The sequence below is a fragment of the Anomaloglossus baeobatrachus genome, chromosome 3, assembly GCF_048569485.1.
Source record: "Anomaloglossus baeobatrachus isolate aAnoBae1 chromosome 3, aAnoBae1.hap1, whole genome shotgun sequence".
Taxonomy (NCBI): domain Eukaryota; kingdom Metazoa; phylum Chordata; class Amphibia; order Anura; family Aromobatidae; genus Anomaloglossus; species Anomaloglossus baeobatrachus.
In genome coordinates this window covers 110037147-110064233 of record NC_134355.1, presented here as the reverse complement: position 1 = coordinate 110064233, position 27087 = coordinate 110037147, and the positions used below count along the sequence as shown (strand labels likewise).

General features: G+C 48.2%; 1 protein-coding gene across 1 annotated transcript in view; it reads right to left on the bottom strand.

Annotated features, from left to right (window-relative positions):
- Positions 1-27087, bottom strand: part of PNPT1 (polyribonucleotide nucleotidyltransferase 1) — a 233576-nt gene that overhangs the window by 63822 nt on the left and 142667 nt on the right. Inside the window, exons 16-19 of the mRNA XM_075338095.1 lie at positions 14751-14817; positions 13062-13151; positions 9004-9057; positions 8281-8390 (exon numbers count right to left, since the gene is read on the bottom strand). Of these exons, the coding sequence (XP_075194210.1) occupies positions 8281-8390; positions 9004-9057; positions 13062-13151; positions 14751-14817 (321 nt within the window). The remainder of the gene's footprint in view (positions 1-8280; positions 8391-9003; positions 9058-13061; positions 13152-14750; positions 14818-27087) is intronic.

Sequence of the window (27087 nt, the reverse complement as noted above, 5' to 3'; positions counted from 1 at the left end):
GCACATTGATCGAGAGGGCTGATTCGGACGGAGTCCAAGTGCCCTGTGCTCGGTGGTGGAGAAATACTGCTCCCCAGCCGGATAGACTGGCATCCGTGGTGAGAATCACCCAGGACGGGATCAGGAAGGAGCGTCCCTGGGACAGAGAGAGGGGCCGAAGCCACCACTGAAGAGAGCTCTTGGGCTGTGGCGACAGAGCCACCAACCTGTGCAAGGAATAAGTCCGCTTGTCCCAACAGCGGAGAATGTCCAGCTGCAGAGGACGCAGATGGAACTGGGCAAAGGGAACCGCTTCCATTGACGCCACCATCTGACCCAGCACCTGCATGAGGTGCCTGATGGAATGACGGCGGGGCCTCAACAGAGAGCGCACCGCCAGATGGAGGGACTGCTGTTTGACTAAGGGCAGCTTCACAAGTGCCGGCAGAGTATCGAATTGCATCCCTAGGTACGTAAGTTTTTGGGTCGGGGTCAGAGTGGACTTGGGCAGATTGACAAGCCACCCGAATTGAACAAGCGTGGCGAGAGTGAGCGAGACACTCCGCTGACAGTCTGCACTGGATGAAGCCTTGACAAGAAGGTCGTCCAGTTAAGGAATCACTGCCAACCCCTGGAGGTGCAGAACCGCAACCACTGCTGCCATGACCTTGGTAAATACTCGAGGGGCCGTGGCTAACCCGAAGGGGAGAGCCACGAATTGGAAATGTTCCTCTCCGATTGCAAAACGTAGCCAACGCTGGTGTGAAACTGCAATTGGCACATGCAGATAGGCATCTCTGATGTCGATGGATGCCAGGAAATCTCCTTGGGTCATTGAGGCAATGACTGATCGCAGAGACTCCATGCGAAAATGCCGCACCTGAACATGCTTGTTGAGAAGCTTGAGATCCAGGATGGGCCGGAAGGAACCGTCCTTTTTGGGGACTAGGAAGAGATTTGAGTAAAAACCTCTGAGCCGTTCCCTGGCGGGAACCGGTACAATTACTCCGTTGGCCTGTAAGGATGCCACGGCCTGAGAGAAGGCGGCGGCCTTGGAGCAGGGGGGAGTTGACAGAAAAAATCTGTTTGGCGGGCTGGAAGAGAACTCTATCCTGTAGCCGTGGGAGATGATATCCCACACCCACTGATCGGAGACGTGTTGAAACCACACGTCGCCAAAGTGGGAGAGCCTGCCACCGACCAAGGACGTTGCTGGCTCGGCCAGATAGTCAAGAGGAGGCTGCCTTGGTGGCAGCAGCTCCTGCGGACCTTTGTGGACGCAGCTTCTTGCGCCAGGTGGGCTTCTGGTCCTTGGCTGAGTTAGTGGACGAGGCCGAGGGCTTAGAGGACGACCAGTTAGAGGAACGAAAGGAACGAAACCTCGACTGGTTCCTGCCCTGGACAGGTTTCCTGGTTTTAGTCTGTGGCAAGGAAGTACTCTTCCCGCCAGTAGCCTCCTTAATTATTTCATCCAGTTGTTCACCGAACAGCCGGGACCCAGCAAATGGGAGCCCAGCAAGGTACTTCTTTGAGGAAGCATCTGCCTTCCACTGTCGAAGCCACAAGATCCTGCGGATAGCGAGGGAATTAGCGGAGGCCACCGCAGTGCGGTGAGAAGCCTCCAGCATGGCAGACATGGCGTAGACTGAAAAGGCTGAAGCCTGGGAAGTTAAGGCAACCAATTCAGGCATAGAGTCCCTAGTGAGGGAATGCATCTCCTCTAGGGAAGCAGAGATGGTTTTGAGAGCCCACACTGCTGCAAAGGATGGGGAGAACGAGGCCCCTGCCGCCTCATAGACAGACTTGGCCAGGAGGTCAACCTGGCGGTCAGTGGGATCCTTAAGTGAGGTGCCATCAGCCACAGATACAACTGTCCGGGCTGAGAGTCTAGACACCGGAGGGTCTACCTTTGGTGAGTGAGCCCACTCCTTGACCACCTCTGGTGGAAAGGGAAAACGGTCATCAGAACCACGCTTTGGGAAGCGTTTGTCAGGACAGGCTCTGGGCTTGGACACAGTGGCTTGAAAACTGGAGTGGTTAAAGAACACACTCCTTGTTCTCTTAGGCAAGGTAAACTGGTGCTTTTCTGCCAGAGAGGGTTGCTCCTCTGATACTGGCGGATTGAGGTCCAGTACGGAATTAATGGACGCAATCAAATCACTAACATCCGCATCACCCTCTTTAAAATCAAAAATCAGATGAGAATGCATGTGTGGAAGTGTGCCTCCTGAACACAAAGCATTGAACTGGCTAGATTTGGTTATCCAGGGGGTGTATATGCTCGGAGGGAGGAGCTACACTTTTTAGTGTAGTACTTTGTGTGTCCTCCGGAGGCAGAAGCTATACACCCATGGTCTGGGTCTCCCATAAGGAACGATAAAGAAAAATGCAGCGGGAGCCCATATATATTTTTTTTAATTATTTATTTAAATAACTAAAAACAAAATGGGCTTCCCTGTATTTTGATTGCTGGACATCACAGTGCTGTAAAAAGATATCTTTAAAAAAAAATGACATAGCGCTCCGCGGTATTTTTGATTCTTAGCGCAGATAAAGCAGACAGCTATGGGTTGCCACCCCCATCTGCCTGTCGTTACCTTGGTTGGCAATCAAAATACAGGGAAGCCCATTAATTTTTTCTATTTAAAAAATAGTTAAAAAAAAAAATGACGTTGGGTCCCCCCATTTTTGATAGCCAGCTAGGGTAAAGCAGACGTCTGTAGCCTGAAAACCACAGCTGGCAGCTTTACCGTGGTTGGGGATCCAATGTGGAGGTCCCCCCAGACTCTTTTTTATAATTATTTTATAAATATTAATAATTACACAAAAAAAAGTAGGGTCCCCTCCAAATTGGATCACCAGCCAAGGTAAAGCGGACAGCTGTGGTCTGGTATTCTCAGGGTGGGAAGGTCCATAGTTATTGGGCCTTCACAGCCTAAAAATAGCAGGCCGCAGGCACCCCAGACGTGGCGCATCCACTAGATGCGCCAATCCTGGCGCTTCACCCCAGCTCATCCCGTGCCCTGGTGCAGTGGCAAACGAGGTAATAAATCGGGTTGATACTAGCTGTAAAGTCACCTGAGATCAAGCCCAGCAGTTTGTGATGTCATGGCGTCTATTAGATACCCAACATCATAAACTGTCAGTACTAACAAAAAAAATCGACAAAAGAAATTTATTTGAAAAAACAGTCCCCAAAACATTTCCTCTTTCACCAATTTATTGAAAGAAGAAAAAAAAAGGGGTCCCACGACGACTCTGAACCGTCTAGAATATGGGGGGGAGACACTCAGGGAACGTATCCCCCATTTTCTAGGAGTGCGGATCCTTCATGTGAGGAGTGTGGGTGCAATGAATCTGCACTCACTCTCCCCGGGTCCACAGCAGCAGAGTCCATGTCGTAATGGTTGCTACCAAAGCTGCAATGCCCTGCTCATGAGGTAAGGGCATGCCTAATCAGGAGAACTACTGTAGAGGAAGCTCTGCTCACTGGTATATAGGTGCTCAGAGGTAATAATAGATAAAATTAGTGAGTAACCTCGGCACTCTAAATCTCCCAGACTAAGTCAGTAAGTCACAACGGATAGTAATGCAAAATCACTCTTTATTGGTCCGTATTAAGAAAAATTTTTTTTTCATAAGCATATATGTTTTTGTCCAAAACAAGTTACAAATGACGTTCCGGCCTGAGCCTTCGTCAGATTAGACTTATCTGCATGTAATCATGAAAAATGACAATAATCAGTATCACATAAGAGTGAGAGAACAATAACATAAACTCGAACAATGTAGAGGTACAATTGGGATGCAGCAAAAAAATTGCAACACAGCAAGAAATGAAACACATGATACAAATGTCATAATACAGTACAAGGACAATATAGTAATGACAAATATGGGGTCAGAGTAGGCTTAGACAGCTCTGGTACGAAAGAGATGTCAATCATAAAGTAACATGTGCAGTAGGTGTAGAGCTACACTATGCATGGCAGAGCTAATGGGTAGACCGACCGGAGAAAAAGAACGGAGAAAAAGAACGGAGAAAAAGAACGGAGAAAAAGAACGGAGAAAAAGAACGGAGAAAAAGAACGGAGAAAAAGAACGGAGAAAAAGAACGGAGAAAAAGAACGGAGAAAAAGAACGGAGAAGAAGTGAAGAAGAAGTGAAGAAGTGGAGAAGTGTTTGTTCATGCCAAATGGGAGATAAATAATTTTTTACCGGCGCTGTCATTTACTGTAACGTGATCATCGGTGTACGGTGTATACCTGTGATCACGTGAGCGGGGACCGGAAAAACCGTCCTGAATCATGATCTCCAGGGTCTCAGCTAGCCCTGAAACCCCGGAGATTTTCTGACGCCGGGGGGCGTTATTCACTTATTTCTGCCTGCTGTTTATAAATGGCAGATCAGAATAAGGCTACATTAACACGACCGATCCATTTTTGTGGTCTGCAAAAAACAGTCCGTTTTTTTTTCACGGGTGCATCCGTGTGGCATCCGTTTTCGTTCCGTAGACTGTCCGTATGTCATCTGTTTGTCATCCGTGTGCCTTCCGTTTTTTTTGTGTACTGCAAAAAAACTGAATGAGGGTAAATGCATAAATTTACCCAGGATCCATAGCTTCATCCTACATGAGGCGGTCACATGTTCACTCCAGTGCCATTTTCTACTGCTTTTCACAGCGTAGAGCGCTCTTGTGATTTTCTTGTGCTTGTGCACTTCATATCAGTCTTTTCTGTCATTATAATGGCAGAAAGACACATAATGTCCCACTCTCCTGCATTTTGTAATTTTGCACCCTTTGGTGCCTTTCATGTGGCACTAAGGGGTGCTTAGCTTTGTATTTAGCCAAAAAAAATGAAAAAAAAAAATGACGTAGGGTTCCCCCTATTTTTGTAGCCAGCTAGGGTAAAGCAGACGGCTGCAGCCTGCAGGCCACAGCTGGCAACCTCACCTTGGCTGGTAATCCAAAACTGAGGGCACCCGACGCTGTTATTTTAAATTAAATAAATAATTAAAAAAAACAACACGTAGGGGTCCCCCCAAAATTGGATCACCAGCCAAGGTAAAGCAGAAAGCTGGGGTCTGATATTCTCAGACTAAGGAGGTCCATGGTTATTGGACTCTCCCCAGCCTAAAATAGCAGGCCGCAGCCGCCCCAGAAGTGGCGCATCCATTAGCCAATCCTGGTGCTTCGCCACAGCTCATCCCGCACCCTGGTGCGGTGGCAAACGGGGTAATATATGGGGTTAATACCAGATGTGTAATGTCACCTGGCATCAAGCCCTGGGGTTGGTGAGGTCAGGCGTCTATCAGATACCCGACATCACCAACCCAGTCAGTAATAAAAAAAAAATAGACGACAAACACATTTTTATTTGAAAAAACACTCCCCAAAACATTCCCTCTTTAACCAATTTATTAGAAAGAAAAACAAATCCAGGTCTGGTGTAATCCAAGGGGTTGCCATGACGATCCACACTGTCCCAGTCAATGAAGAGCAGGATGTTCCCCATTGGCTGGGAGAGCAGTGCAGTGACCTGAGCTAACATCAATGGGTCAGCCCAGGTCACTGCAGGGGATGACAAGTGCTGCTGTCAGCGAGGTACATTACCTGCGCTGATCTCCAGCACACTGACAGCCCCTGTCACTGAGTTCAATGACCGGCGCCTTCACACCAAGTATCGCGAGAGGCCCGTGACGTCACCGCTAGTCAGTCTCGGGTCGGAAGCGAGAGGTGATGTGACAAGCGGCGGCCATGGAGGACAGTGACAGCGCTGAGGTCGGGACTTCATCACCGCAGGTAAGCCGAGCGGGACCGTGTGTGTGTGTGTGTGTGTGTGTGTGTGTGTGTGTGTGTGTGTGTGTGTGTGTGTGTATGTATGTATGTATGTATGTATGTATGTATGTATGTATGTATGTATGTGTGTGTGTGTGTATGTGTACATGTGTACATGCCGCGGGCAGGAGGGGGCGGAGCGAGCTGAGCGGGGAAGTTTGGGCTTCCTGCACGTAACTAGGATAAACATCGGGTTACTAACCAAAGCGCTTTGGTTGGATACCCGATGTTTATCTTGGTTACCAGCTTCTGGCAGGCTGCCAGCGATGGCTCCTGCACACTGTAGCTGTAAAAAGCCCTGCTTTTTGCTGCTAGAACCGTTCTCGAACGTATCTAGAACTATCGAGCTTTTGCAAAAAGCTCGAGTTCTAGTTCGATCTCGAACAGCCCCCAAAATCACTCGAGCCTAGAACTGGAGAACCTCGAACCTAGAACCGCGCTCAACTCTAGTCAGGAGGCCCTACCCTAGGCCGGTCCAGAAATTGCAAACCAACACATGGGACAAGGAAACTTCAGTCTAAATGTTACAACTGAGGAAAAAAAGAAAAAAAATCCAGCTTCCAAGGTTTGGATAAAATTTCAGACTTTATTGCAAACTTACTAATTAAAATCCAAGTAGCACAAGGTATCTAGGCAGGTTTTGCAGATCCCCAATGGGGGAATAAAGGAAAATAAATGAATGAATGAATGAATGAATTGACCATGGTTGTTGGTCAAGCAGCTACATGTTTCAGAGACTGAAGAGACCTTTGTGTAAGCATTCTTCAGTTAAGGGATGGGGAAGTGATAACAGAGCGCTTACTGTGCACCGTGTAAAAAATTATTATGCAAATGCCATTCTTCTCTAATTTTCCTAAATAGTCCATGTGAATGATTCCGTATAATGATCAAATCATCAACTAAGTGCAGAAATCACATTTTTTTGGACAAACCTCCCAATGATAACAGTAATTTTTAGGGACCCTCAAGGGTTTTACCAGCTCTCTCCCAAGGATTCTGACACAAAACATGACTCGCAGCCTTGTTTGGACACAGTGGCCATCCACCAACTATCGCATACTCCATCCATCTGGACCATCCAGACTTGCACGGCCCTCATCAGTAAAGACGACTAAATTTAAAACAGTCTTCATGCAACCCTTTCTGCTTGTGGGCACTGTTTAGGGGTGGCCAAACAGTTGGGTTATGCACAACAACAACTTCTAGACGTTCCAATACCTTGACGCTCACAAGACTCCAGAGGCCCCAACAGCTTCAAATACCCGATGATGCTTTGTATTGGTATTTTATCAGCTGCTCCCTTAAAGATAAATTTGTCTGGCAAAACTTTCCTCATTATGCCTTTAACTGATTCCGCTTAAGTTTGCATAAAATATTTCATGTTTTCAGGACTTCTCCAAGACATTGCACTATTTGACACTTTTCGACAGCAGTTAGACACTAGATGGAGCTGTGGGACCGGATCGACGTTGGTAAAAGGTGAAGCTGCCAGAAGGCAAGTATACAACAGGTGATAGTGGACTTAGGGGTACTTTGCACGTTGCGACATCGCTACTGCGATGTCGTCGGGGTCAAATCGAAAGTGACGCACATCCGGCGCCAGTAACGACGTCGCAACGTGTAAAGCCTAGATGCACAGATAAACGATCGCAAAAGCGTCGTAAATCGGTGGTCTGTGTAGTGTCTGTCATTTTCATAATTTCGCTGCAGCAACAGGTACGATGTTGTTCCTAGTTCCTGCGGCAGCACACATCGCTGTATATGAAGCCGCAGGAGCGAGGAACATCTCCTTAACTGCCTCCAGTGGCTATGCAGAAGGAAGGAGGTGGGCGGGATATTTAAGTCCCGCTCATCTCCGCCCCTTCCGCTTCTATTGGCCGCCTGCCGTGTGACATTGCTGTGACGCCGCACGACCCGCCCCCTTAGGAAGGAGGCAGGTCGCCGGCCAGAGCGACGTCGCAGGGCAGGTAAGTGCGTGTGAAGCTGCCGTAGCGATAATGTTCGCTACGGCAGCTATCACAAGATATCGCATGTGCGACGGTGGCAGGTACTATCGCGCTCTGCATCGCTACCATCGGCTAGCGATGTCGCAACATGCAAAGTACCCCTTAGATTCAAAGCACCACTCCAGCATGCTAAAAAAAAAAAACCCCGCTAGAATGGTGCTTCAAGCAGTTTTCCTTTAATTGGGCTAACTTGGCAAACTAAGTCACATGTCTCTTAGATTGACATTAGTGATCCAATGAGCTCTGAGAAACAAGATCATGAGTTTAATGGAAAAACAAAAAAACCCCAAAACTTTGACACTCAAATCTAATTTCCATAATAATTTGGAGCATGGGTTGCCCGCTCCGGTAAGCCCGCTCAGAATGATCTGCTTATGTGCTTTTCACAAATGTTTTGGGGTCAAGAATATCATCCAGTTTGCTTTCAGCTACAGTAGTAACAGGAATTGTACTCACTAGTATATCGGTCAGTATGCGATAATCTTCTATTTCCCCGGGTTTTTCTTGACCGTATTTTGTAATTAAGCCAACTGCAACGCCGGCAACAGGAGCAGAAATAGGAACGCCTGGAAAATACAGAATAATCCACATAACAGCGCTCTAACAAAGAACTGCATCATTTGTTCTAGAATGCGAAAAACATATCTAATTTTCATTGAATAAAAATAAAAATTAAAGGGGTCCTATTATCGAGGGAGGAGACAGTCATCGGAGCACTGACTGCTCACTTCAACAACTAAAGAAGCCCCCTTCTTTGCCATGGTCAATGAACAGACAGAAGATTGAAGGGTTAAACTGTTTTCCATTAATTTTTCAATGACGGGGCTTGCCAACATGAAAAAATAAAAATTAACTCTTAGTTGCAGTGCTGAAGTCACGTCTGCTATAGCCGAACACTACGCAGCAGTCTCCGAGCCGCTGAACCCAGTGATTGATTGCAGCGGTGATTGCAGTTATGACAACACTGCTGTAGCTTGGCAACAAAAAACGGGGATTAGACAGATTAAACTGGGTAAATGCTCCATTTGTTATCTTTAACCTGAACAAGCTTTATCAAGATTTAAAAAAACAAAAAACAAAAACAAAAACACTAGTATTTCTTGGAAAACCGCTTGAACTACTGAAATGAGTGGTCACACATTGATCTGCTAAAGAAGTTATCTTTGTACGGTTTAATACCTGCATCCATTAAAGCCAAGGAACCGCCACAAGCAGAAGCCATGGACGAGGAGCCTAGGAAATAAAAAGAAAAGATACCGTTATAGAGTCTGTAAGTAGTTGCTGCTGTGTGTAACGCCATAGCACCATTCTTGTACAGTTAACATCTTAGGATATTGATCAGATTGTAGAAATCCACACGTGCTGCTGAAACATCACCACTCCGTAGTAGTGGAAATATGGAACTGATTTCTTGGTTGCAGAAATATCTGCTAAAAAGTTGGCGTGTGTGAACTTCTTATATTACTTACTCTCCTGCAGCCACCACTGTGTTTAGTTGAAAAATGAGAAGAAGCAGCGAGGAGACATACAGAAGGTGCAAGAGTCGCGGGCAAATCTGGCCAATGGACAAAGGTCAGCACTCCAACATCCATGAAACGCTTTACTTTAAAACATTTTGAGGGCAATTCATTAAGATCAGCATTTCTCTCCCTGGTTTCCATGAAGGGGCGTGTTGGTGGGAATACTCCCGATTCATGAAGAGGCGCATGTGTATTGGCAAGTGCCGTTAAAGGGAACCTGTCACCAGATTTTATAGTTCTGGACCAAAATTAGCACCTTTAGGCTGGTTTCACACATCAGTTTTTTGCAGTCAGGCACGATCTGGCGAAAAAACTGATGCGACTGATCCTGCGAAAACACGGATTCGTCGCATCAGTTTTTTCCCATGCGTTCCTTCCGTTTTTTTGATGGATCCGTTGTGATACTAAGCATGCTCAGTTAAAAAAAAATGGATCAGTCCTTGGATTCTGTCATATGCCGAAGGACGACGGATCCGGCATCCATAGCCTTCCATTATACAACATGCCGGATGGCGCCGGATCCAGCATGGTCTGGTTTTTTGCCGGAGACAAAAAACATTGCATGCTGCGTCCTTTCCGGCAGCCGGACAAAGAAATATCGCATGCAATGCAAGGCCATCCGGCACAATCCAGCACTAATACAAGTCAATGGGGAATAAAACGGATCCAGCGCCGGATCCGTTTTATCAACATATTGCCAGATTGTGCTTAACAGCAAAAACCGGATGTGTGAAAGCAGCCTACGCAGTCTTTCTGGCTCCTGTTCCTCCTTTCGGCGCTGATTACCATCCTCCTTTAACGACTGACGACTCTGGCGCCATCCACGTAGCCAGGCAAGATCTTGCGCTTGCACAGACACATAGCCAGCTCACGCACTTTACTCTGCTCTATGGCGGGCACAGCCTAAAACATCGGTGCACCTGTGAGAGCCGGCGAGTTGTCTACACACCCGCAAGATTTTGCCCTCCGGTGTGGATGACGTCACCAATGTAGCCAAGCAAAGTCTCACTTATGGGAAGCAGAAAAACCGTGGCCAGCGCATTTATGTTTTGCCTCTGCCCACAATAGGGCAGAGCAAGGTGCACCTGTGCGAGCCGGTAACATCACTGCGCAAGCGCAAGATTTTGCCTGGCTACGTGCATGATGCAGGTGACGTCATTCACATCGCTGGGGAAAATCTTGCGGCTGCACAGAGAACTTGCTGACTCACGCAGGTAATGTGACTGTGCAGGAGCGAGATTTTGCCTGGCTATGTGGATGGCGCAGAAGTCATCCACGTCAATCATCAAGGGAGGATGGCGATCAGCTCCGAAGGGAAGGACAGGAGCCACAAAATAGGACGTCCACCAGACCGGACACAAGGATCATCATACATGGCAGGAGATTATATAGGTATTTGTGGGGTGAACAGGGGGAGTCAGGGGACAACATGCACCTTTATAGGATGCAGCACAAGCGCTGCTTAAGGGGCTAGTTTAAGCTTACAACTCAAAAATCTGGTGACAGGTTCCCTCTAAGTATGCCTAGACACTAATCTTATGCCAACCTCTCCTGGTTAATATTTATGTTGTACCGAATGCTGTCGTTCATCAAGAATTTGATGAGTGGGTATAGCCACGGCCCGTCACCCAACTACCCACTTCCCAACACGAAGATGAAATTTTTTGAGCAACCTCACGTTGTATAAGGAAAAAAAAAACGTGACTTTTCAAAGCATTTCTTCTGTCAGAAATCTGTTGAAAAAGCTTTGACGAATCTCCCCCCCCTTCGTTTCTCAAGTCTACAGTCATTTGTCCATTCTCGGGTTACAGATTTTGGACATTTGCCATTAGTAATATATAGAAATTTTTGCACTACACTGCCATATCTGAGGGAATTATAACCTTTCTGCTAAATCTACCATGTGGTAAGAGTTTGGCCCTGTACCTGCAAATGTATCCACTTTATGATATTTAACTGAGGACGCTCAGAGAGACTGTAACCAAGATCTACCTTAAAGGCAACCTGCCAGGAGGTTTTTGCTACCTCATCTGAGATCATGATGTAGGTGCAGAGAACCTGAATCCAATGATGCATCACTTAGTTTAATGGGTGCATTGGTTCTGACACAAAGTTTTTAGATTTAGCAATGCAGCAGAGCTGAGAAAGCTGCAACCCGCCCACACCAGGATCTCTATGTACAATGTCTATAAAAATGATCTGCTAATCACAGAAAGGCGCAGTCGTAAATGTTTCTGTACTGCAGCTAGTCACAGCAATGATAAGCTCCTGGAGCTAAAATAAACATAGCAAGTAAATACCACAGACCTTGATAAGAGTTGCATGGTTGAATTTTGTGTGTTAACCCTTACAGCATGCTGTCTTCAGATTGCATAAACTATTCTGTTTATCGTTCTCCCAGATATTTTGATCACACTTGTGGTGAAATATCTGTTTATTGTGAAGAGCAGTAACTACAAACATTACACCTACACTATATAGAGAAAAGTATTGGGATACTAACATTTCCCATACGGGAACTTTTATGACATCTCACTCCAAATACATGGGCATTATCAAGAACCCCTCTATTCAGCTATAAGGGCTTTTCCTTTTTTGGGAAGGTTTTGTACAACACTTTTGAATGTGTCTGTGGGACGTTTTTCCCTTTCATCTAGAACAGCCTTCATGATGTCACCCCCTGATGCTGGAAATCAGTGCTCAGTTGCAATAAACATTCTCATTCATCATAATTGTGGCTGATGAGTTTAAGGTCTGGGATCCATGTAGACCAGGCAAGCACTCCACTCCATTTGACACTTACGATTGTGCTTGGTAATGTAAGGCTTGCATGGAAAAAAAATTGAAATCCATGAGGCGAAGCTCCTAGTGCACAGTTTGGAGAGGCTGGATGTTATACTCCTATGGTAATGGAACTTAACAATCAACATGTATTCAACGATTGAGATGGGTGTCCCAAAATGTTTGTCCATATAGTGTATGTATGAGCCATTAAGGGCTAGAATACTATTAATAAGGTGTAAGTAGGGGAAAAACAAATGTGTGCTTTATTAAAGAGAACCTGTCAGCAGATTTGGGGCCTATAAGCTGCAGCTACCAGTGGGCTCTTATAAACAGCATTCTAACATGTGGTATATAAGAACCCAGACCACTGTATAGAACGTAAAAATCCCTTTAGAATACTTACCTAAGCAGTAGCTGCGGTGGCGTTGGATCATGTGGGCGTCTTCGTTCTCCGGTGCCAGCGCCTCCTCTTTCGGCCATCTTCATCCTCCTTCTCAAGCCGGGGTCCATGATGCGTCCTATGTAATACACATTCGCCGGTACTGCGCAGGCACACTACAATACTTTGACCTGCCCTGCTCAGGGCAGATCAAAGTGCGCCGGCGCAGGACCTCAATGCCGACGTGTGTGGATGATGTAAAATGCGTCATGCACCCCGGCTTCAGAAGGACGACAAAGATGGCTGGAAGAGGAGGCGCCGGCACCGGAGACGCCCATATGACCAAACACCACCGCAGCGACCGTTTAGGTAAACATAAAGTGATATTTATGTTCTACATAGTGTCTGGGCTCTTATATACAGTATGCTAGAATGCTGTATGCAAGAGCCAACTGGTGGTGGCTGCAGCTTATTGGCCCCAAAACTGGTGACAGGTTCCCTTTAACAAAGAAGATATATAATACAATTATTTGGCATCACACACAGTTGCTCACCATTGGACTCCAATACTTCTGCAGTCACTCGTATTGTGAAGGGAAAATCTTTGGGTATTACTGACTTCAAGGCTTTCTCTGCTAGTGCACCTACAAGAATAACACAGAAATCATTCACAGAATCCAGAAAACATCTGATGAACACACGGTCAGCCCCTGCAGAGCAAACCAAAAGGAATCCATCAGAGCGATATACCCCCAAAATGGTTTATATGTTCATGTTGCTTTTTCAAGAGTCATCCACACTTTTACTGATACAATCTGTTGATCCCTTACTGAAAAAAATCAATGTTTTAACTTATATACAAATAAAGCTTAAAGGGGTTGGCCACTACTTTTTAGTGGGGTTGCACTCCGTGCAGCCCCAGCTTCCCTTTCACATCTGTACATATACAGCAGGAAGTATATACATATACACAAACTGCTGTATACACTTTGCACTGTATATACACCTGAAGTATTCCCTTTATAATGTGAATATATTCACATCTCTTACTAATATGTAGTGCATACACCAGCGCCCCCAATCAAACAACTAAGATGCAATGCTGACACACTGCGAGCTGCTGGAGAGACGTTATGGTTTTGTGCACCCAGTAATAGTTTTACAATGACCAGTATATAACATGTAAAGACTATCAGCATTATTAGAATAATGAGGACAACTACTTAAAGGGAATCTCTGGGTTTTTTCTACTTCAACTGAGAGCATAATGTAGGCAAAGAGATTCTGAAAGTAACCAGGTTTATCTTAGATCACTGTGTGCAGCTGTTCTGACTTTATCTCAGAATTGAGTGTAGCAGAGCTGGGAGGTGTCCACACCCACACTAGCCAATAGAGATTGTGCATTGACTGAGGTGTCAATCACAGCCAGGGGCGTGCCCATCTGCTTTGCACAATGTTAATCACAGAGCATAAAAATCTCTTCAGAATGAGTAAACAAAAGCTGGCACAGAGATAAGAGAAAAACAGATATTTTTTTCTTTTTTAACCCTGGCAGCATGCAAACAAACACTCTGCTTACAATGCCACTTCCAGGACTTTCACCCTAACATGCTTCGTGATAGGACAACCCACACACAGTGGAAGATGTGTGTACACGCAGGCCTGGGTTGTCGTCAGGCAGAGGATCCGTCCGACCCAGCCATGCCTGCACCCACCACCACAGAAGCCCTGAGGAGATGCTTTCAGGGCCGACGTGCGACGCCACAGCAGGTAGGCCGTGCTTCCAGCATCGGATCAGCCCTCGGACCCAAACCGCCAGTGTGAGGTCTCCCACTGATGCGGATGAGAGGTGCCACCTTTCTATTTAGTGGTTTCCTGTTCTGGATGGGCGGACCTCAATCTCTAGTGGTGCTGTCATGGGGGAAGGGAAAATTCTAATGACAAATTCCCTTTAATAGTCAATGCCATACACCAAAGGCAAATGCTTTAAAGTATAAATCTAATAAAAATGCCAACAATAGCAGAAAATTGAAAATACACCTTGTAGATAAATCATGGCTGTATTACGAATTTAATATTAAAAATAAGGTTGAAAAATAGAATTAAATATAAATAGCATACTAAGGTGCCCTCACTACAGGTTATAAAAATTCAGTGTGAAGATAAGCTGGGCCCCCTATTCTCTGGAAATCCCCCTCGACAGATTCATTTTAATGCCAATATGTTGATGAGCCTTTACTCACCATGACCAAGTTCTCTCCTGTTCATTCCCATGACCTTTCCAATCTCATTTGTGGCATATGGGGGAAACTGAAGAACACAACCAATAGTACAGAAGATGTTACAGTACACGTGTATACATGCAAAGACAGGTGTGAATAGACCATGTGTAATGATTTTATATCTAAACTCAGAAAATCTGCTGATATTCTGCACATTATATACCCCATTTACATGCAGGGGGAAGTCCATCTGCAAAAATGAGCACACTGAGTGATACTCTACTCACAAAAAGTTATGGATATTTGTCTTTCAGGTGAAATTTTAGGATGATCCTAAAATGCCCTCTAACCTTTTCAGCTGAACTGAATGGGACCTTCTCTACTCTTTTGAATGCACATGTCCAACTGCTTGATGTCTCGGGATTTTTTTTGCACAACTTGCTGTTCAACAAAGAACTTAATAGCAAAATTCACAACAGGTGCTTGATCCATGAATCGCCCAATACATTTTGGAGTTCATTTAGAATTTGTATTAAACAGTCCTTCTCATTAAGCTGTTCACATTTTGACATTATGAGATCAAGACGACACCTAACAATTGATCAACAGGACCGCACCATTACAAGGCTTCAAGCAGGATGTTCTCAGACGGAAGAGTCCACTTGAGCTTAGAGTATCACAGAGTGTCATTAGCAGGTTGCAACACGGAATCACAGAAAGGCAAATACCTCTTCATTATGAACAATGCCCTTCTGAACCGGATAATGAATGCTACACAACTCCAGGCAGATTTAAGGGAGGTGAGAGGCACCTCACGTGTCCTATCAGACCATTCAAAACTGTTTAAATCAGCGTAGTCTGCTAGATGACCTGCAAGGGAACCTGACCTCACCACCAGGCACAGGTATGATTGTCTTGCTGGACCATCTGAACTATTGGACCTCAGCGCTGTTTACTGATGAAAGTCAATTCATACTGAGCATTAATGATGGCCACCAATGATGTTGGAGATGTCAAGGAGAGCGCTATGCATCAGCCACTGTTGTCACCAGACAAGCCTTTGGTGGTGGCGTTAGTGTATCTCGTCAATACCAGAGCTGTGGAGTCGGTAAACCAAACTTTCGACTCCGACTCCTCAATTTCTCTTGCACCGACTCAGACTCCTACATATATTGCTTATAGTTAGGTGAAAAATTTATTGTAATACATGAACATGTGTATGTGAACATCAGACATTTAATATTTTTTAGGATTTCCTCAGTACACACAACATTGTTGGTTATAAATGACTTTGTGACCAAATGTAGAACTGGTGGAGGAAAGTTGAACTGCATGGACCTAGGTCTTTTTTCAACCTTAGTAACTATATATACAATAATCAAGATATTTGGATAGAACATAAAATATAATTTATTGGAATACAATTTTAGAACACAAAAAACTAATAAATTGTAAATATGTAATACAATGATATATATATATATATATATATATATATATATATATATATATATATATATATATATATATATATATATATATATATATAAACATTGTATTACATATTTACAATTTATTAGTTTTTTGTGTTCTAAAATTGTATTCCAATAAATATATTTTATGTTCTATCCAAATATCTTGATTCTTGTATCAAAAAAAAAAATTAAATGTCTAATGTTCACATTGTACTACAATACATTTTTCACTTAAATATAAGCATTATACTAAATATTATTTAGTAAAATATTCAGCACATTCTGCATTGCACTACTGTCCCCAATTTATTATATATTTTAGGAGTCGGAGTCGGTGCATTTTATACCGACTCCACCAAAATGAGCTCCGACTCAGACTCCACGACTCCGATTCCACAGCCCTGGTCAATACACAACGGCCCTACACTTTGTAAATATAACAGTGACAAGCCCCTACTACTTCAGTAACATCATTAATCCAGTCATTGTGCCTCTGCATGAACAACACAGGTCTAATAATATCTTCGTGCACGACTGCTCCAGCTCATTAAGGTCACATCATTAGGGAATGGCAGTGGAGACTGAGGGACCTCAAATGGAGTGGTCTGCACTTTCTCTAGACCTGAATCCTACAGAAAACCTATAGGATCAGCTGAGTCAACATGTAGAGGCCGTAGCTCTGTACCCAAGATCTTATTTCACCCAAAAGCCAAATATCCTTAATTTTTTGTGAGTAGTGTATAACATGGACAGAATGGGCATTATTGGGATGGGTTAGCCTGCAATGAAGGACAATGGGGCAAATACTATGGTACAACCAGGGCAAAAAAAGAGAATTTTGTTACTTACCGTAAATTCTTTTTCTTATAGTTCCGTATTGGGAGACCCAGACCATGGGTGTTTAGCTTCTGCCTCCGGAGGACACACAAAGTACTACACTTAAAAGTGTAGCTCCTCCCTCTGAGCTTATACACCCCCTGGTAGCCAGTCCTAGCCAGTTTAGTGCAAAAGCTGAAGGAGAATAGCCACCCACAAGTAGAACCGAGTAAGAACCGGAACAACCGAAGACTCTGTCCACGACAACAGCCGGTGATAACACACGGAACAAGAAAATTGCCAACAGGCAACAGGGAGGGAGCTGGGTCTGCCAATACGGAACTATAAGAAAAAGAATTTATGGTAAGTAACAAAATTCTCTTTTTCTTTATCGTTCCTTTGGGAGACCCAGACCATGGGACGTTCCAAAGCTGTCCCTGGGTGGGAATAAACAGAAAAAACTAAGAAGTAGGCGGATCCTAACTTCACAAGTGGGCGACAGCCGCCTGAAGGATGCGTCTGCCCAAGCTCGCATCTGCCGAAGCATGCGCATGCACTTGGTAGTGCTTCAAAAAGGTATGCAGGCTAGTCCAAGTGGCAGCCTGACAGACTTGTTGAGCCGTAGCCTGGTGCCTAAAAACCCAAGAGGCACCAACAGCTCTGGTCGAGTGTGCTTTGATCCCCGGCGGGGGAGGCACCTGAGTACTCTGGTAGGCGTCCGAAATGGTCGATCTAATCCAACGGGCCAAGGTCGGCTTAGAAGCAGAGAGACCCTTGCGCCGCCCTGTGGTTAGCACAAAGAAGGGAATTTTGTTTACTTACCGTAAATTCCTTTTCTTCTAGCTCCAATTGGGAGACCCAGACAATTGGGTGTATAGCTACTGCCTCCGGAGGCCGCACAAAGTACTACACTTAAAAGTGTAAGGCCCCTCCCCTTCTGGCTATACACCCCCCCGTGGGAGCACGGGTCCTTCAGTTTTAGTGCAAAAGCAAGAAGGAGGAAAGCCAATAACTGTTTCAAAAACAAATTCAATCCGATAAACAATATCGGAGAACGTAAGTTATTAACATGAACAACATGTGCACCCGAAAAACAAATACCCTCAGAAAAACAGGGCGGGTGCTGGGTCTCCCAATTGGAGCTAGAAGAAAAGGAATTTACGGTAAGTAAACAAAATTCCCTTCTTTTTCGCTCCTAATTGGGAGACCCAGACAATTGGGACGTCCAAAAGCAGTCCCTGGGTGGGTAAAATAATACCTCGCGATCGGGCTGTCAGGCAGCCCTTTCTTACAGGTGGGCCACCGCCGCCTGCAGGACTTGTCTACCTAGGCTGGCATCCGCCGAAGCGTAGGTATGCACCTGATAATGCTTGGTGAAAGTGTGCAGACTCTACCAGGTAGCCGCCTGGCACACCTGCTGAGCCGTAGCCTGATGCCGTAATGCCCAGGACGCACCCACGGCTCTGGTAGAATGGGCCTTCAGTCCAGAAGGAGTCGGAAGCCCAGCAGAACGGTAGGCGTGAAGAATTGGTTCCTTGATCCACCGCGCAAGGGTGGATTTGGAAGCTTGCGACCCTTTATGCTGACCAGCGACCAGGATAAAGAGTGCATCCGAACGGCGCAGAGACGCCGTGCGGGAAATGTAGATCCTGAGTGCTCTCACCAGGTCCAACAGATGTAAACCCTTTTCAAAATGGTGAACTGGATGCGGACACAAAGATGGTAAAGTGATATCCTGATTGAGATGAAAGGAAGATACCACCTTGGGAAGAAACTCTGGAATTGGACGCAGTACTACCTTGTCTTGGTGAAACACCAGGAAGGGAGATTTGCAAGATAACGCCGCCAGCTCTGACACTCTCCGAAGAGACGTGACCGCCACCAGAAAAGCCACTTTCTGTGAAAGCCGAGAAAAGGAAATCTCCTTCATAGGCTCGAAAGGTGGCTTCTGGAGAGCAATCAGAACCTTGTTCAGATCCCAGGGTTCCAATGGCCGCCTGTAAGGGGGAATGATATGACAAACCCCTTGCAGGAACGTGCGTACCTTAGGAAGTCGCGCCAGGCGCTTCTGAAAGAATACGGATAGCGCAGAGACTTGTCCTTTAAGGGAGCTAAGCGACAAACCTTTTTCCAACCCAGACTGCAGGAAGAAAAGAAAAATAGGTAATGCAAATGGCCAGGGAGAAACTCCCTGAGCAGAGCACCAAGATAAGAATATCTTCCACGTTCTGTGGTAGATCTTGGCGGAGGATGGTTTCCTAGCCTGTCTCATGGTGGCAACAACATCATGAGATAAACCTGAGGTCCCTAGGATCCAGGACTCAATGGCCACACAGTCAGGTTCAGGGCCGCAGAATTCAGATGGAAAAACGGCCCTTGAGACAGCAAGTCTGGACGGCCTGGTAGCGCCCACGGTTGTCCTACCGTGAGATGCCACAGATCCGGGTACCACGACCTCCTTGGCCAGTCTGGAGCGACGAGAATGGCGCAACGGCAGTCGGACCTGATTTTGCGGAGCACTCTGGGCAACAATGCCAGAGGTGGGAACACATAAGGTAGTCGGAACTGCGACCAATCCTGAACTAAGGCGTCTGCCGCCAGAGCTCGGTGATCGTGAGACCGTGCCATGAAAACCGGGACCTTGTTGTTGTGCCGTGACGCCATCAGGTCGACGTCCGGCATCCCCCAGCGGCGACAGATCTCCTGAAACACGTCCGGGTGAAGGGACCATTCCCCTGCGTCCATGCCCTGGCGACTGAGAAAGTCTGCTTCCCAGTTTTCCACGCCTGGGATGTGAACTGCGGATATGGTGGATGCTGTGTTTTCCACCCACGTCAGAATCCGCCGGACTTCTTGAAAGGCTTGTCGACTGCGTGTTCCCCCTTGGTGGTTGATGTACGCCACCGCTGTGGAATTGTCCGACTGAATCCGGATCTGCTTGCCCTCCAGCCACTGCTGGAAGGCTCGCAGAGCAAGATAGACTGCTCTGATTTCCAGAACATTGATCTGAAGGGTGGACTCTCTCTGAGTCCACGTACCCTGAGCCCTGTGGTGAAGAAACACTGCTCCCCACCCTGATAGGCTCGCATCTGTCGTGACCACCGCCCAGGATGGGGGTAGGAACGACTTTCCTTTTGACAATGAGGTGGGAAGAAGCCACCAACGGAGAGAGTCCTTGGTTGCCTGAGAGAGGTAGACATCCCTGTCGAGGGACGTCGACTTCCCGTCCCATTGGCGGAGAATGTCCCATTGTAGAGGGCGCAGATGAAACTGCGCGAAAGGGACTGCTTCCATTGCTGCCACCATCTTCCCTAGGAAATGCAGGAGGCGCCTCAAGGAGTGGGACTGGTTCTGCAGGAGAGATTGCACCCCTGTCTGCAGAGAGCACTGCTTGTCCAGTGGAAGCTTCACTATCGCTGAGAGAGTATGAAACTCCATGCCAAGATATGTTAGTGATTGGGTCGGGGTTAGATTTGACTTTGAAAAGTTGATAATCCACCCGAAACTCTGGAGAGTCTTCAGTGCCACGTTCAGGCTGTGTTGGCGTGCCTCTTGAGAGGGTGCCTCTATTGATGCTAAGAAATCTCCTTGAGACATTGAGGCTATGACGGAGCGGAGAGATTCCATCCGGAACCTCCTGGTTTTTACATGTTTGTTGAGCAACTTTAGATCCAGGACGGGCCGAAAGGACCCGTCCTTCTTTGGCACCACAAACAGATTGGAGTAAAAACAGTGACCTTGTTCCTGAAGAGGAACGGAAGTCACCACTCCTTCCGCCTTTAGAGCGGTCACCGCCTGCAGCAGAGCATCGGCTCGGTCGGGCGGTGGGGAAGTTCTGAAGAAACGAGTTGGAGGACGAGAGACGAATTCTATCCTGTACCCGTGAGACAGAATGTCCCTCACCCCACGGTCTTTGACCTGTGACAGCCAAATGCCGCCAAGGCGGGAGAGCCTGCCACCGACCGAGGATGCGGAGAGAGGAGGCTGAAAGTCATGAGGAAGCCGTCTTGGTAACGGTTCTTCCTGCTGTCTCTTTTGGGCGTGACTGCGTCCGCCAAGAATCTGAGCCTCTCTGATCCTTTTGAGTCCTCTTGGACGAGGAGAATTGGGACCTGCCTGAGCCTCGAAAGGACCGAAAACCAGACTGACCCCTCCTTTGTTGGGGCTTGTTTTGTCTGTGTTGAGGTAAGGATGAGTCCTTACCCTTGGAGTGTTTAATGATTTCATCCAAACGCTCCCCAAACAATCGGTCACGAGAAAAGGGCAAACTGGTTAAGCACTTCTTGGAAGCAGAATCTGCTTTCCATTCTCTCAACCACAGGGCTCTGCGCAAAACCACGGAGTTGGCTGACGCCACCGCCGTACGGCTCGTAGAGTCCAGGACAGCATTAATCGCGTAAGACGCGAATGCAGACATTTGAGAGGTCAATGGTGCCACCTGCGGGTCAGATGTACGTGTGACCGAGTCGACCTGTATAAGCCCAGCTGAAATAGCTTGGAGTGCCCATACGGCTGCGAAAGCTGGCGCCAACGACGCTCCAATAGCTTCATAGATGGATTTCAGCCAGAGCTCCATCTGCCTGTCAGTGGCATCTTTAAGTGCCGCTCCATCTTCTACTGCAACTAAGGATCTAGCTGCAAGCCTGGAGATTGGAGGGTCCACCTTGGGACACTGGGTCCAACCCTTGACCACGTCAGGGGGAAAAGGATAGCGTGTATCTTTAAGCCGTTTAGAAAACCGCTTCTCAGGATAAGCGTGGTGTTTCTGGATTGCATCTCTAAAGTCAGCGTGGTCCAGAAAAGTGCTTAATTTACGCTTGGGGTATCTGAAATGGAATTTCTCCTGCTGTGAAGCTGCCTCCTCCTGAGTAGGAGCTGGCGGAGAAATATCTAACATCCTATTGATGGACGCTATAAGATCATTCACTATGGCGTCACCATCCGGTGTATCCAGATTGAGGGCGGACCCAGGATCAGAATCTTGATCAGTTACATCCGCCTCATCACCCATAGATCCGTCCCGCTGGGACCCTGACCAGTGAGACGAAGTTGAGGGCCCCTCATAACGAGCCCGCTTAGGTTGTCTGGGACTGTCGTCCGAGTCAGAATCGTCACCCTGGGGTGCATGTGACACCCCCGGAGCTTGGAAGTGTTCCAGCTGAGGGGGACCAGGGAGCAATGATGCCACAGTGTCCATGGTCTGAGTTACTGGTCTAGACTGCAATGTTTCAAGAATCCTTGACATGGTCATAGACAATCTGTCAGCAAAAGCTGCAAACTCCGTTCCTGTCACCTGGACAGCATTCACAGGTGGTACACCCTGGGTCACGTCCAGCAGAGGCCCCGGCTGTGCAAGTTGCACAGGGGCCGAGCACTGCACACAATGGGGTTCAGTGGAACCTGCCGGTAGAGCAGCCCCACATGCGGTACAGTCAGCATATAATGTCTGTGCCTTGGCACCCTTGCGTTTTGCGGACGACATGCTGTTGCCTCCTTGTAATCTAGGAGGGTATATAGCCGAGAATCACCAGCGACCGCACAGTACAAAGTATTTGCAACACAAAATACTCAGTATACAAACGGCACAAGTGGGGGTGAGCCCTTGAGGGCTGCTTACCGCCCGCTGAACAGCGGGTATGAGGCCGTAGAATCCCGTGTCTGGGTCTCCCCGTCTCCCCTCTGCAGCTCAGCGTGCAGGCAGGAATGGCTGCCGGCGTTCTGTGAAGAGGGGCGGACCGTGGGCGTGCCACAAACAAAGAGCGGGAAACTGCGTCCTACTGTGCCTGGTGTGAGGGCTGGAGTATGTAAAAACGACTCCAGCCCTCAGCGCTGATGCTCTGTACAGCGTCCCGCCCTCCTCCTGACTGGCAGGTGCGGAGGCGGGAACGAACGAACTAGGCCGCAAAAGCCGGGGACTGTAGTAATAAGCGCGGCCGTGATATATGCACGGCCAGCGCGGAAGTCCCCGGCGCACCACAAGTCCCAGCCGCGTCGCAGTCCCAGCGGCCGGCGCGACCGTTCTCCCTGAGTCTACCCACTCAGCTAAGCTGAAGTGAGGAAATGGCACAAGCGCAGCAGCGCTGTTGTCCCCGGCGCACTAACACACCCAGCAATGCTGCGGTGTGCGCGCGTATGCACGGGGACACAGAGTACCTTGACGGAGCAGGGCCATGTCCCTGACGATACTCAGCTCCATATCCAGCGGCTTCTCCAGGGGCTGCGGATGGAGCACGGTCTCTGTGCCTGGAGACCGGTAAAATCCCACTTCGCCCAGAGCCCTAATGGGGATGGGGAAGGAATCAGCATGTGGGCTCCAGCCTCCGTACCCGCAATGGGTACCTCAACCTTAACAAGCACCACCGACAGAAAGTGGGGTGAGAAGGGAGCATGCTGGGGACCCTTGTATGGGTCCTCTTTACTTCCATCCGACATAGTCAGCAGCTGCTGCTGACTAAACAGTGGAGCTATGCGTGCGTGTCTGACCTCCTTCGCACAAAGCAAAAAACTGAAGGACCCGTGCTCCCACGGGGAGGTGTATAGCCAGAAGGGGAGGGGCCTTACACTTTTAAGTGTAGTACTTTGTGCGGCCTCCGGAGGCAGTAGCTATACACCCAATTGTCTGGGTCTCCCAATTAGGAGCGAAAAAGAAAAGAGAGGTGCACCGCCTAAGCGCAGCGGTGCGAGACACATAGATCCGGAGAGCACGCACCAGATCTAGAGTATGCAGCGCTTTCTCAAAGCGATGAACAGGGGCCGGACAGAAGGAAGGCAAGGAAATATCCTGGTTAAGGTGGAAGGGAGAGACCACCTTAGGAAGAAAGTCCGGGGTCGGACGGAGAACTACCTTGTCTTGGTGAAAAACCAAAAAAGGTGACTCCGAGGAGAGCGCAGCCAAATCAGAGACTCTCCTGAGAGAAGTTATGGCAACTAGAAAGGCCACCTTTTGAGAAAGACGATACAAAGAAACCTCCCTAAGGGGCTCGAAAGGGGGTTTCTGCAATACCGTGAGGACCAAGTTAAGGTCCCAGGGATCCAAGGGCCGCCGATAAGGCGGAATGATGTGAGACGCACCTTGCATGAAGGTGCGGACCTGAGCCAGCCGGGCGAGACGCCGCTGGAACAGCACTGATAGAGCTGAGATTTGTCCCTTGAGAGAGTTGAAAGACAGTCCTAGCTGCAGACTGGACTGTAAAAAAGACAGAAGGGTCGGCAACGAGAATGGCCAAGGAGAATGGCCGGAAGAGCGACACCAGGACAGGAAAATTTTCCAAGTCCTGTGATAGATCTTGACGGAGGAAGACTTACGGGCCCGAGTCATAGTGGAGATGACTTCAGGAGGAATACCAGAAGCCGTCAAAATCCAGGACTCAAGAGCCACGCTGTCAATTTGAGTGCCGCAGAATTCGGGCGGAAAAACGGACCTTGCGAGAGCAGGTCTGGACGGTCCGGAAGATGCCACAGCATCTCCACGGACAGTTGGAGCAGGTCCGGATACCAAGCTCGCCTGGGCCAGTCCGGTGCAATGAGGATGATTCGACGGCCCTCCATTCTGATCTTGCGCAGGACTCTGGGCAAGAGAGCTAGAGGGGAAAACACGTAGGACAGACGAAACTGGGACCAGTCTTGAACCAGAGCGTCCGCGGCGAAAACCTGAGGATCGTGGGAGCGAGCCACGTAAACCGGAACCTTGTTGTTGTGACGGGATGCCATTAGGTCCACGTCCGGAGTGCCCCACTTGCGGCAGATTGATTGAAACACTGCCGGGTGCAGGGACCACTCGCCACCGTCCACGGATTGACGGCTGAGATAATCTGCCTCCCAGTTTTCTACGCCAGGGATGTGGACTGCGGATATGGTGGACTTGGAGTCCTCCGCCTATTGAAGAATGCGTTGGACCTCCAACATTGCAGGCGGCTGCGTGTCCAGCCTTGGTGATTGATGTAGGCAACCGCTGTCGCGTTGTCTGACTGGACTCGAATGTGCCTGCCCGCCAACAGGTGGTGAAAGGCTAGGAGAGCTAGAAGCACAGCTCTGCTTTCCAGCACATTGATTGAAAGGGCTGACTCGGACGGAGTCCAAGTGCCCTGTGCTCTGTGGTGGAGATGTACCGCTCCCCAGCCGGATAGGCTGGCATCCGTGGTGAGAATCACCCAGGACGGAGTCAGGAAGGAGCGCCCTTGGGACAGGGAGAGGGGTCGAAGCCACCACTGAAGAGAGCTCCTGGTCCGTGGCGACAGAGCCACTAACCTCTGTAAGGAGGAAGGCCGCTTGTCCCAACAGCGGAGAATGTCCAGCTGCAGAGGACGCAGATGGAACTGGGCAAAGCGAACCGCCTCCATGGAGGCCACCATTTGACCCAGCACCTGCATCAGACGCCTGAGGGTATAACGGAGGGGCCTCAGGAGAGAGCGCACCGCCAACCGGAGTGACAGCTGTTTGTCTAAGGGCAACTTCACAAGTGCCGGCAAAGTCTCGAACTGCATCCCTAGGTACGTGAGACTCTGGGTCGGAGTCAGAGTGGATTTGGGAAGATTGACAATCCACCCGAATTGGGCTAGGGTGGAGAGAGTGAGCGAAACACTCCGCTGACAGTCTGCGCTGGATGTACCCTTGACCAGAAGGTCGTCCAGATAAGGAAGCACTGCTAACCCGTGGAGGTGCAGGACCGCAATCACTGCCGCCATGACCTTGGTGAATACCCGAGGTGCCGTGGCTAACCCTAAGGGGAGAGCCACGAATTGGAAATGATCCTCTCCTATCGCAAAACGTAACCAACGCTGATGTGACACTGCGATTGGCACATGTAGATAGGCATCTCTGATGTCGATGGACGCCAGGAACTCCCCTTGGGTCATAGAGGCAATGACTGATCGCAGAGACTCCATGCGAAAATGCCGCACCCGGACATGCTTGTTGAGAAGCTTGAGATCCAGGATGGGCTGGTAGGTACCGTCCTTTTTTGGAACTAGGAAGAGATTTGAGTAAAAACCTCTGAACCGTTCCTGAGCGGGAACTGGGACAACCACTCCGTTTGCCTGCAAGGACGCCACGGCCTGCGAGAAGGCGGCGGCCTTGGAGCAGGGGGGAGTTGAGAGAAAAAATCTGTTTGGAGGGCTGGAAGAGAATTCTATCCTGTAGCCGTGAGATATGATGTCTCTCACCCACTGATCGGAGACTTGCTTTAACCAAGCGTCGCCAAAGTGGGAGAGCCTGCCACCGACTAAGGACGTGGCTGGAGCGGGCCGAGAGTCATGAGGAAGCTGCCTTAGTGGCAGAACCTCCTGCGGTCTTCTGCGGACGCGCTTTTGGGCGCCAGTTGGATTTCTGATCCTTGGCTGAGTTAGCGGACGAGGCGGAAGGCTTAGAGGATGACCAGTTGGAGGAACGAAAGGAACGAAACCTCGATTGATTCCTACCCTGGGCGGGTTTCCTGGTCTTGGTTTGTGGCATGGAAGAACTTTTCCCGCCAGTAGCTTCTTTAATGATTTCATCCAGCTGTTCACCAAACAGCCGTGAACCAGCAAAAGGGAGCCCAGCAAGAAACTTCTTGGAAGAAGCATCTGCCTTCCACTCTCGAAGCCACAAAATCCTGCGGATAACAAGAGAATTAGCTGAAGCCACCGCAGTGCGGTGAGCAGCCTCTAGCATGGCAGACATGGCATAGGATGAAAAAGCTGAAGCCTGAGCAGTTAAGGTAACCATCTCAGGCATAAATTCCTTGGTGAGGGAATGCATCTCCTCTAGAGAAGCAGAGATGGCTTTGAGAGCCCACACTGCTGCAAAAGTCGGGGAAAACGCAGCCCCCGCAGCTTCATACACAGATTTGGCCAGAAGGTCAGTGGAATCCTTAAGTGAGGTGACGTCAGCCCCCGACACAACGGTCCGGGCTGATAGCCTAGACACCGGAGGGTCTACCTTTGGGGAGTGAGACCACTCCTTGACCACCTCAGGTGGAAATGGAAACCGGTCATCAGAACCACGCTTTGGAAAGCGTTTGTCAGGACAGGCCCTGGGTTTGGTCACAGCGGTCTGAAAACTGGAGTGGTTAAAGAACACACTCTTTACTC